Source organism: Scatophagus argus, chromosome 11 (assembly GCF_020382885.2).
Source record: "Scatophagus argus isolate fScaArg1 chromosome 11, fScaArg1.pri, whole genome shotgun sequence".
Taxonomy (NCBI): Eukaryota; Metazoa; Chordata; class Actinopteri; family Scatophagidae; genus Scatophagus; species Scatophagus argus.
Genome location: NC_058503.1, coordinates 7,537,871 through 7,548,867, shown reverse-complemented (window position 1 = coordinate 7,548,867; position 10,997 = coordinate 7,537,871). Strand labels below are relative to the sequence as shown.

The following is a 10,997-nucleotide window of genomic DNA, read 5'->3' as shown; positions in this document are numbered from 1 at the left end:
TTTTTATGTCTCCGGGCCAGCAACAGCAGCAGCCGGAGGCATTTTGCTTTGGAGTTTTCCTTAAGTGCATACATCCAACCTGTGTTTTTGTTAGAGGTGTAGATGTCACACATTAAATCTGAGACAAAGTTTATATATTCACCCCAGCAATCTAAAATATTTAGGCACCTGCTTATGGATCTGGAAAGCCTTAGTGTTTTTAATAGCATTGCAGAAAAGATGACTTTTAACACAAAATGCTCATCCCATCACATACATACCAAGAATAACTGACCACCTTGCACAGATGTACACAGTCATACAGACTGTGATCACGTGTGTCACTCAAGTGCATTGTGTACCAACAAAGGCAGTAATGAAGAGGACTGCAAACAAAATGAACAAAAAAAAAAAAACAATGCACAGTTTTAAATATTTAAAAACGGCTTTGCAAAATGAATGACTGGAAACTGCAGAAGAGGCACTAAAAGGACCTCGACTGTTAGCTGCTGTTTCCTGAGTCAAGAATGAACTTTGAACCCCAACAACTATTTTGAAAATTCAGCAAAACTCCAAAAAGTTTTTTTTTTGTTAATTGTTAATATCATTGGTTTTTGGACATCCTTTAATTAAAGAAATTAAAGCAGAGAAACAACAATAGATGAATCATTTCTGAAAGAGTTATTATTTGAAGTCCTTGAAGAAAACACTGCAATAAACGTCTCACGTTAAGGCAAAGGCACCTCTTCATATGTAATCTGCATGTAAGGAGGCTTCATTGGCAGATGCCAGTACTCAAAGTTGTAGTAGAGGTAGAAGCTCTTGTCCAGCACAACCTTTTTGTAAACCTGGAACAGACTGATGGCAAGGTCCACAACCGACTGGTGTGGTCTGAATGTGTAGTAAAATGTGCGGATGTCCACCGCCAGATTTTTTAGAGCGGGCTGTCCAAATATGGCGCTGTCGTTGCCGAGGTAGGTGGGCTCTCCGCTGTACAGGTAGATCTTGGTGTAATTGGTTTGAGTTCTGCTGGTTAGTTTGGCTCCCAGCTCAGTGAGTTTCCTGTATGTGCGGTGGACAAACTGGGAGCAGTCGTAAGACTCGAACCACACTGTGGCGTTTGGGCTGGGGTCAGAACGAACTGTCCATGTCTCATAGTAGATCCCAGTCTCATTGTCGCCCTGGACCCAGTGGGCCATGTCATTAAACTGGGACCCTAGAGAAAGAAAGAAAGAAAACATTTTAATACCAAAAAGACCAAGTGTCAAGTAGGAAGTCCAACAAAAGGAGCCAGAGTTTGACTGGTGCCAGGGACTATTTTCACCTGTGGATGAATACATAATTGTCCTACTAGTGAGTATTTACAACAACAGGAAGTTGAAAAACATGGGACTCACTCAAAGAAAACCACAAAATAATGAGGTGCAACTGTGGGGCTCACTGATGAGTTTTTAGTAGCTGAAGAATAGAGGAGAAAGAAAACTCAACAGAGAAATAAACTATATGAGGTACAGAGGACACACTTCACATGTAGATTATCACCAGCCTTATCTTTTAAAGATGTTACATGTGAGAGGATCAGCCCCCATACCACCTCTCACACTGTATTTGTGTTTTCCGTTGGCCTCTATGAGCAGCGATGCGAGATCACACACATCAAGCCTCACCTGTGATTTCTCCAATTTTCTCCAAGGTGCCATTTTGTGACCAGTGTAAGTCATCGATGCCTTCGAAGAAGCAGGCAGCTCCCTGGTTGCACCAGAAAGGTGCATAGACCTCACGTCTGAGGTGAGGGAAGGTGCAGTTACCCAGCTGGAACAGCTCATACCACTCCATGGTGTAGTTGGCCCCAGTATCTGCACTGCTAAACCCAATGGCATCATGCATGATATGCTGTGAAGCAAACAGACACATCACACTGGCTCTCAGTGTGTGGACATGGGGGGTGGGGTGGGGTGTACAGCTGGGTTTCTGTGAATACAGTCACACTTCCATTTTAACAGACTCTCTATATTTAATAGCCTGTCCAAGTCACACATAGGATGTTTTACCATCTACAGCGACACTGCAGTATCTTCTTCAGAGAATATAGTTATCAACAAGGAAAAGAAAACCTGTGCTAAGGATGGATGTTTTATCCCTTGGAGACCACATTCAGTTTTGGTTATCTAATTATTTTCGTTGACAAAATCTTCATTTTACCAGTTTGGTTAACTAGATGGAACACAAGACAAATTACTTTAAGGTTTTTATTTATTTTTTGCTAATTTGTTATATGAGTTTAATAAAAATTACCAAGAAAATGGTAAAAGGAACAGCCAATTTCACCAAAATAGCATAGAATAATGTGCAACAAACAAGATAATCTTTGAAAGAAAAAAAGTGAAAGATAAGTTCTTTTTGGGCAATTTTATTCCTAACTAAAATATACACACACACACATTTTATTTCAGATTAAACTCCAAACCTGGCCTCAACGTGGTTCTGTACAAAGAAACATCAGCAACAAGTTTTAACTGATAATAAGAAGACAACCCACTTACAAATTTCCCCAGCAAGTCTCCATACTTGAATTCCCACACAGGCGTTTGCAGTCGATAAACTGAGATGACGTCACTGTCCCTCATGGTGGGAATCCGTCCATCTCGGTCTCCGGTGGGACAGAACGGGTAGAGAGCTTCACAGTAAGAGTCCACAGAGGGCCGATGATCAAAACGTCTGTTGGTGACGTGAAGAAAGCCGAACATGTCAACGCCAAGGAGAGCGTGCGCCACAACAAAACCTTTTTCTGTAACATGATTACATCCAGCATGCGGTCACTGGGGTTCCTGTTCAGTTCAGATTTGACCATTTTCATATAGTTAAATCATTAAAAAAAGGCATAATAAAAATGTCATATTTTGCCTTTTGGTAATGAACAGAGCCTACTGACATGGGAATCCCAGACACCCACAACATTAAGACTGGCCTGTATCAATCACTTTCATCAATTATTGTCATAAAATCAATACCTTCATCTCTGACTCTTTACTGCTGTGGCATAAATTCAAAACAATTCAAAACGCCATAACCAGGAAGTTTGATTTCTCATGTTCATAAAGCTAAATGCTCCAGAGTCCAAAGTTTCCAAAGAGTCCAAAGAGTTTGGCACCATATGTAACTTGACAAACTGCTTTCAGATCAGCTAAAACACCACTGCAACTAATCCCTGAATGTGACAGTAAGGAAGCTGTGGCTGAAATTCAGGTAATGTCTGATTAGCAGCTGTGGGCAAGAGTAACTTCTTCATGTGACTGATGTGACAAACAAACACCGAATAATAAACAATATTGGTGTTTTTAAGACTGAAGTTTAGACTTCCTCGAGAGAGGCACTTTATTTTCTGTATGTCACATGACTTCATGTTACAAGTCAGCATGGAGAGAAGAAGGTTTACTGTCTTAGTACCTGTAAGGAACGGGCCACTGCTGCCGTCCATCAGCGTCGAGCCGAGCGACAACGTGAAGAAACAGGAGCAGGTTTAAACACACCACAGCCTCCGTGTGTGTCATACTGAAGCGCCAAAAACAGACGACACGAGCAGACGTTACAGAGTCAGCCTTCGCAGCTTCTTCCCCCCCATCTGTGCTCACTTCCTCATCAGTGGTCACGTGGTTTTGTTGCTGAAACGAAATCACATGACAAGAGTTACTCGTGCGCTAAATAACATTGTGCAAGATCAGGAAATGAGTTTACACATAAATAAGTGAGGAAATTAATTAGATTTAACGTAAAGAATTCAACGAATGCATAAAATATAATATTCTTTATTTGTAAACAACATTTTTATTTTAGTTATCCTTAAAGTAACGGACTTTTCTCTGGTATTTCTTAATTTTTTGTTTCGGTTCTGGGCCCCTATAATCAAGGACAAACTTTGATCAACAACAACAGCAACAAAAATCACATGTCACATAATTTGAATATACCGAATGAGCAACTCATTTCTGTGTGTTTGATATTTACTCATTTTAGCCTGAAGTCATGCATTTTATTGCATGATAATTTCTTTCTTTTCTTAGTATATTTACTTCAGTGTCAAACTATTTAATTCCAACACATGTACAGTATGATTTAATTGAATACATTTAATTATTTTTTATGCATTTTGCTGAGTTCAATGGATAACTGAAAATGAAAAAAAGGTAAGAATCTAAACTTAAATTATTTGGTTTGACAAATTATGTTCTGGAGTAATTCACTTTTAAGTTCAGAGGAAACTTGAAATAAAAAGATGTCAGACACAGTTGTCTACTAAATGGTTTAATGGCTGCCAAAGAAATGTGTTATACCGTGTTAATTAACAGCTGCGTTTCCTCTGCGAAATGATCTTTAGGCCTACTTAGAAAGCCTCGATGACCTGCGGGAAAGCAGCAGTGCGCCGGTTTACACACACGATGGCGCTAAAGGACCGAGAAGCCTGGATTCATAGCAGAAGAAGAAGGCGTAGCAGAAGGGGCGTCCTCTCCGTTGACAGTCCGCCATGCTCACCCTGCTGCAGCACTGTGGACGCAGTTTACTGACATTCAGGACCATTCAGACAGTAAATAAAAGTTACTACTCAACACAAATGGCTAAGCGCGTGGCTGTGGTGTTGGCGGGCTGTGGAGTTTATGACGGCAGTGAGATCCACGAGGCCTCCGCTGTTTTGGTCCACCTGAGCAGAGGAGGAGCAAGTGTAAGTTTGCTGGACAGCTTCCATCCACAAGTGCTGCTGATACAGTATGTTGTGCAGTTTAGTGTGTGTGTGTGTGTGTGTGTGTGTGAGAGAGAGAGAGAGAGAGAGAGATACTCGCTGTAGCGCCATAATCAGTAGCTTCCATTGTGGCCTGCTACTCTTAACTTTGCCTAAACTGAAGACGAAGACATTCACTGCTCTACTGTGAAAGTAACTTCCTTTGTGCTATCCTGAACTGCCGTTTTTTCAGGTCTGTCTCAGAACTGCGACTTTCACTGTCACTATAATGGCTCCTCCGCCGTGCTGACCTTTCCGAGTTCCCTCATTAATGTATTTCCATGTCCATTGTGGGCGCTCTTAGTGTAAACACGCCGCTATATGCAGAAAATCTGAGCCAGAAATGGTTCACTTTTTCATGCAATCGGAACAGTGGGGTCTCTGTGACATTCAACATCATAGCTGTACTTGTGCAGTCTGAGCAAGGTAATCAGCATTTACTGATATCACCAAAAATAAATCAATTTACTTGAAAAACATAAAATTAAAGTATTTCAAAATGTGTACTGTGTTTTTGAGAATCAACACAGTATCACAAAACATTGTGACGCAACACCAAAATGTGAGTGAGTGTGTGCGTTCAGCAGAGCTCTTCAAGATTAGGTGACTCAATTAAATTGATAAATTAATCGATGCTGATGAGTAATTGACAACACTATTGATGGCTGGCTAATCTAAGTTGTATGTTAAGCAAAACATTCTCTGATTGCAGCTGCCCCAATGAGAGGATTTATTGCTCTTTTGGTTTTATATATTGTAAATGAAATAGCTTTAGGTTATGAAATGTCTAACAGAACAAGCCATTAGGTAACATCATGTTGGATTTCAGGAATGTATGATGACTATTTTTAACTATGTATTCACAATCTATGACTGAAGAATCTGAAAAAGATCAACAGCTGTCCTATAGTGTCTAGTTTTATGTTATTAAAATAGTATCTCATGCTATCTTTGCTGTATCTTCTGCAGGTTAACATGTTTGCCCCCAACATTGACCAGATGCATGTGGTGAATCACCTGAAAGGTGAACCATCTGAGGAGAAGAGAAATGTGTTGGTGGAGAGCGCAAGGCTGGCTCGTGGAAACATCCAGGACCTGTCTAAACTCAGTGTCAAAGACCATGACGCAATTATATTCCCAGGTTTGTTCACAGATCTGCACAAAATTGTTAGGGAGAACAATGAATATTTTTAAAACTTCTTTCCTTCGGTCCTTTGGAGTTTTTTGTTCAGGAACGATTTTATAAGAACAAAACATAATTTGTCCCTTCCACTGCACTCCTGTGGATTTTTTTTACAATAAACAAATTCCTTTTTCACGCCTATCGATAATCCAGATATCAGTAGCATCAAAAAATCAATATTGTCGCTGTCCGTCCGTTCTAAAGGTGAAACACACATTTCTGTCGTGGTGATTAATGTATAAATTAGTCTTATTTTTGCGATGTCTTAAAGGTGGTTTTGGGGCAGCGAAGAACCTCTGTACGTGGGCAGTACAGGGGAAGGACTGCTCAGTTAATGACGAGGTGAAGGCCGCGCTGCAGGCGTTTCACGGCGAGGGGAAGCCCATCGGCCTCTGCTGCATCTCACCTGTTCTGGCTGCTAAAGTGTTTCCCGGCTGTGAGGTCACCGTTGGCCTCGAGAAGGATGACAAGTGAGTCCATCTGAGAGCACATTTCATTTCAATACGCTTGCTGATTATGTATGTAACAAAGCTTCGAATCCCTCTAAGCAGCTAATCATGTGGTTCGTCCTTTTTCTTTTTGCCTCTCAGGTATCCCGACACCACTGACACTGCAGCGGCCATCAACCAGTTGGGCTGCAAACATGTGAGCAAGAGTGTCAGCGAGAGCCACGTGGACCAGAAGAACAAGCTGGTCACCACCTGTGCCTTCATGTGCAATGCTCCAATTCACGAGATATTCGATGGAATTGGAGCGATGGTGCGGGATGTCCTGAAACTTGTGTGATTCTACTAATAGCTCCAAGGATACCTGAATCATTTTAGCAAGCTTAATAATAGCTGCCTGCAGAACAATAACTCCTTGATAAAAAGCACTTCCCAGGACTGTTAAAGTACACATTTGTAGCAGTAATGTGCACAGTGTGGTCTCCATTGATTTTGCAGACGTCTCTGTTTGACTCAGTGTTAACAGTTTGTATTTGTATGGTCTGATGCAGCGGTTCACTGTCATGATGGTGATTTCGATTGGAAAATCAACTGCAGTTCTGGTATTGTACAAAAAAATGCAATAAAACGTAAAAGGTCACTTTATCCTTTCACTTTATTTGGAGCGTAAAATATTTACATTATGATGTTTCTTACACTTTTGCAGGTTTAAAATATTAAATGACTTCATTAGATTAGATTAGATAGAACACATTCACTACACTGGCTTCATCAAACGAAGTAAAATCACCAAAGCCGAGCTGAGTTGTAGAGCTGCTCGTGTGGACTACTTGTCATTCTCAGATATGAGCCCAAGACTGAGCTTTCCCTCACTTTCTCAATGTTTTCTATCACATCAATCACGCCCTCCACTCCCTCTGTGCACAACACTGATGAAGCATTAACACTGAACTTCCCCACCAGGTCCTCCTGACTCAGTGGCTTCCTCCAGTGGCCATAAAAGGTATCACACCTGGCTGTGCAACTCTGCCCCTGATGTGTTTCAACCTCAACCTCACAGTACATCTTGTCAAAGCTGGGTTGGTTGACCTTTGGGGTTTCCACCTTGACTTTGGACAAGAGCTCCTTCAGAGCGGGGCGGTTAACGTGAGCTTCAGTGTAGGAGGACACCGTCACTTTGTTATCCAGTAGAGCGGAGCAGGCATTGAACTGAAATGAATGCCTAGCTTGGTGCTCTGTGGTAGGAAAGGGGCAGTCAATGTACTTGGACGGAGGCACTCGAAGTGTGACCCGCCTTATCTGGCTGAGGTCAAAGTTCCAGATTGTGTTTTCTAGCTTTGCACGGGCTGCCAGCGCTGCATCCACAACCCAGTGCATCCCCAGATGAGCGGGGATACGCTTGAAGGCCACATCCTGATCTTCCAGGATCCATTTAAAGTCACTAGATGTGGGATATGCCATCGCTGAAGGGCTGTAGTCCTTGTAGTAAACCCCAAACCCGCAGTCCATATCCAGGATGACTGGATTTCCCTCCAGACCCATCTGGGCCAGCTGAGCCGCCTCCAGGCCTCTCCGAGCAGCATTACCTACATGGAGAGGTTTGGTTTGTGTGGCAGCGTTGGCCAAGGGAGCTCCAGCAGAGGAGGCTGCGATAGCCAGAGCGTGACGGCACTGTGTCGGGGACAGGCCCAGGAGCTTCGCTGAGGCTGCAGCACTGCCCATCACCCCAACAACACTGGGAGGGTGGAATCTGTGAGTGTGGGGGGAGGGGACAGGAGGAAAGATGAGTGAAACATTAGGATCTGTTGGAGTCTAATAATGGATAGACTGAGGTAAATTATTTGGTTACATTCTTTAAGTAATTTTTCAAGCATAAATGCCAAACATTTGCCGGTTTCAGTTTCTCAAATGTCTTTGCTGCTTTTTACTTTGTCTTCAGGGACAAAAAGCTGAATATTGTTGGGTTTTGGACAGTAAAAGTTTAAAGGACATCACCTTGCACTGAACACAAATTATGATGGGTATCTTTTAATATTTTCAGACATTTTACAGACCAAACCAAATTATTCCAGAAAATAATTGGTATATGAATCAATAATGAAAGTATGTGTTAACTGGGGCTCTAGTTTTTGATACTCCTGTTGTACATTAAAGGTTTGTTTTTGCTTGTTTGTTTTTTGTTATAAATATGCTCACAGCATTAAAAAATATATTAATATATAATAATATATAAATAGCAGCTTGTTTTTGAATAATCCACAGACTTTGCTGTGATTATTAGTATGTTTTTTTTTTTTTATTGGAACTGCTTTCTACTGAAGAAACAATCTGTGTGAAAAATGTTGACAATGAGGTATGAACTATCAAAATGGGGGGAAGCAATTCTGCCAGTTGAATTCTTCATTTAATTTTTCATTGCTGTGAGTATCACAAGTTAAAACCTTATTTAAAACCTCAAGTGAAAACAAAACTGTCAGCACGGCTAGAAACCACTAGATGTAGGTGTCGTACTTTTTATGATTTTCGCGGATGAACTCTTTAAAGGTTAAATATTTCCAGACTACATTCACTCACAATTGTACAGGAAATTAGCACATTAACTTAATGACAAACAGTCTGATGTTGGTTAATATGAAATAGCTCACCTTTCAGGTATGTTGTAGGCCTCTCTGGAGAACCTCATGAGTCTGCCCTGCACCTCGATACCAACATTGAAGGCCAGCAGCAGGTCAAGACCAGAAGTCTGGCTGGGCAAAGACTCTGCCAGGGCCAGCAGGGCCGGCAGCACGGCTCCTGAGGGATGAGTAGCCGGGTGCCACGTGTCGTCAAAGTCCATGGAGTGAACCTATTACCACACGGTGTTACAGGACGTTTAATCACTGCCATATCAGGTTCATGTTTTCCATATGTTATGATGCATTTTTGGACCAAGCTTACCGCGATGCCATTGACAAAAGCAGCATAAGGAGGAGGAAGAGCTGCCTGTGATTTGCCCCAAACACTGCTCCTCTCCTCAGACGTAAACAACTGCAGTCACACAAATTAATATAAGGATAAGTGGATGTAATTCTGCTCTCAGTAGTCCAATGTATAAAACTGAAGAAAAACAAGTCACATATATCAACTGGCCTAGTGAAGAAGTCTAGGAAGCAGAAAAATAATGTAAACATCTGATAGAAAATTAAATTAATCACAGTGGGTCACACCAATTCAATTAATATATGTTAGTTCAAAAAAAAAAAAAAAAAAAAAGACAATCAGCAATCAGATCAATGCAAACTATTTCTGATGAGGACAAAAAGATAAGATTTGGCGATGATCTCAAGCTGACACTAATGAAAAGAGATGTGGTGGATGTGTAGCATCTAAAGGGGTGTACTTCCACTCTAGTCCAGCATTTTGCTGTACCTGGCTGTACTTGAGAGCCTTGTTGAAGACAGCTGTCCTGGTTCCTAACAGCCCAACACCCAGGGTGTCCAGCATCATCCTTTTGCTCCTGTTAATCACACCATCTGTCAGCTGGGTGGTGTTGAGGGCATGGACAGCAACTCCAAAGCTCTCTGTAATACCCTGGAAAGGTGAAACTGGGCCAGTCAGTCCAAAACTCTAACATGCAAACCTCTTCAGAGACACTACAGTCGTGAAGGATCTAACCAGGCTGAGAAATTAAGATATGCCGCATCTATTTGTCTTCAAAACCCAGAATACTAAATGGAATCTAGTAAAGTGAAATGCTGATAAAATAAAACAGAAAACAGCCATACCTTGCGCAGCATTGCTGTACCTCATCAATGTCCTCCAGTGACAAAACATCCAAGTGCAGAAGTCTTTTATAGGTAATTTAGCAATCTGAGGGCTGGTCTTCCAAATTTCCAAAATGGTCAAAAAACCACCATGATGAGAAGTAAGAACTTTCAGAATGACTGGATGTCATCATTTTACTTTTTTGACCTAATCTACAGCACTAAATTTGTTGTTTTCCCTTTGTTTTAATTATAAATGCTTGACTTTAAAAACTAAAGCTTCAGTTATCAATCAAATATAAAATATGTTACCTATGTCATTGACATAGGTAACTACTGCATGTGATGAGGAAAATCACTGATTTAAAAATAGAATGAATCTCAGTGAACCCATGTTGTATTTCTGTTGGCTGTTTTTAACCCTGTAGGACTGTGAGAATATAATATATGATATCGCAGTAAGAGGACTTCATTCTGGATCAGCTAACTAATTTGGACAAAGCAGTTATCTACTGTCTTTCGCAACCCGTTCTTTTTTTTGTTTTGTTTTTTTTTTGATGACTGACTGTGGAAATTCTCATTGCTGAAAAGGGAAGTATTAAACAGGGAAATGACATTTATGATGATCACATGTGCTCTGAAACAGCTGAGAAAATAAGAACTACAAGCTGGTAACTTTCTGTCCTCAGTTGTGATATTCCAAAAAGTTCATGATGACTTCAACACAACAGTGTGATGGTGCGTCTGCATATAAACACAGGAGAAATAATCGTTTTGTGCCTGATGTGACCCTGAATCCCTGTCAGATGGGCGATGGTCGGCCTAAATGGCTGTTGTAAATTTACAACAATCCTGACCTTTTTTTTCTTTTT

At 41.1% G+C, this 10,997-nt stretch overlaps 3 protein-coding genes across 3 annotated transcripts; 1 reads left to right on the top strand and 2 right to left on the bottom strand.

Annotated features, from left to right (window-relative positions):
* Positions 1–175: 175 nt before the first annotated feature.
* Positions 176–3,657, bottom strand: cln5 (CLN5 intracellular trafficking protein). The gene is made up of 4 exons (XM_046404187.1): positions 3,427–3,657; positions 2,523–2,697; positions 1,647–1,872; positions 176–1,195 (listed from the first exon to the last, which is right to left on the bottom strand). Exons 1-4 carry the CDS (start codon positions 3,528–3,530, stop codon positions 708–710), a joined length of 993 nt encoding a protein of 330 aa, XP_046260143.1. The 5' UTR covers positions 3,531–3,657; the 3' UTR covers positions 176–707.
* Positions 3,658–4,448: 791 nt separating this feature from the next.
* On the top strand, positions 4,449–7,022 carry zgc:162944 (uncharacterized protein LOC569993 homolog). The gene is made up of 4 exons (XM_046404765.1): positions 4,449–4,696; positions 5,723–5,894; positions 6,208–6,406; positions 6,527–7,022. The coding sequence occupies exons 1-4, from the start codon at positions 4,502–4,504 to the stop codon at positions 6,720–6,722; spliced, it is 762 nt and encodes a 253-aa protein (XP_046260721.1). The 5' UTR covers positions 4,449–4,501; the 3' UTR covers positions 6,723–7,022.
* Positions 7,020–10,350, bottom strand: acod1 (aconitate decarboxylase 1). Its single transcript, XM_046404764.1, has 5 exons — positions 10,147–10,350; positions 9,791–9,952; positions 9,320–9,409; positions 9,028–9,227; positions 7,020–8,132 (listed from the first exon to the last, which is right to left on the bottom strand). Exons 1-5 carry the CDS (start codon positions 10,156–10,158, stop codon positions 7,169–7,171), a joined length of 1,428 nt encoding a protein of 475 aa, XP_046260720.1. The 5' UTR covers positions 10,159–10,350; the 3' UTR covers positions 7,020–7,168.
* Between the last annotated feature and the right edge of the window lie 647 nt (positions 10,351–10,997).

Excerpts from the sequence above, each read along its gene's own strand:
- zgc:162944 (XM_046404765.1), top strand. The coding sequence starts at position 4,502 with ATGCTCACCCTGCTGCAGCACTGTGGACGCAGTTTACTGACATTCAGG. Across the intron at positions 5,895-6,207 it reads TGACGCAATTATATTCCCAG|GTGGTTTTGGGGCAGCGAAG; the intron begins GTTTGTTCACAG and ends GATGTCTTAAAG. Across the intron at positions 6,407-6,526 it reads GGCCTCGAGAAGGATGACAA|GTATCCCGACACCACTGACA; the intron begins GTGAGTCCATCT and ends TTTGCCTCTCAG.
- cln5 (XM_046404187.1), bottom strand. The coding sequence starts at position 3,530 with ATGACACACACGGAGGCTGTGGTGTGTTTAAACCTGCTCCTGTTTCTT. Across the intron at positions 2,698-3,426 it reads CAGTGGCCCGTTCCTTACAG|ACGTTTTGATCATCGGCCCT; the intron begins GTACTAAGACAG and ends CGTCACCAACAG. Across the intron at positions 1,873-2,522 it reads GAGACTTGCTGGGGAAATTT|CATATCATGCATGATGCCAT; the intron begins GTAAGTGGGTTG and ends TTTGCTTCACAG.
- acod1 (XM_046404764.1), bottom strand. Across the intron at positions 9,410-9,790 it reads AGGCTCTCAAGTACAGCCAG|TTGTTTACGTCTGAGGAGAG; the intron begins GTACAGCAAAAT and ends GTGTGACTGCAG. Across the intron at positions 9,228-9,319 it reads CTTTTGTCAATGGCATCGCG|GTTCACTCCATGGACTTTGA; the intron begins GTAAGCTTGGTC and ends GTGTGGTAATAG.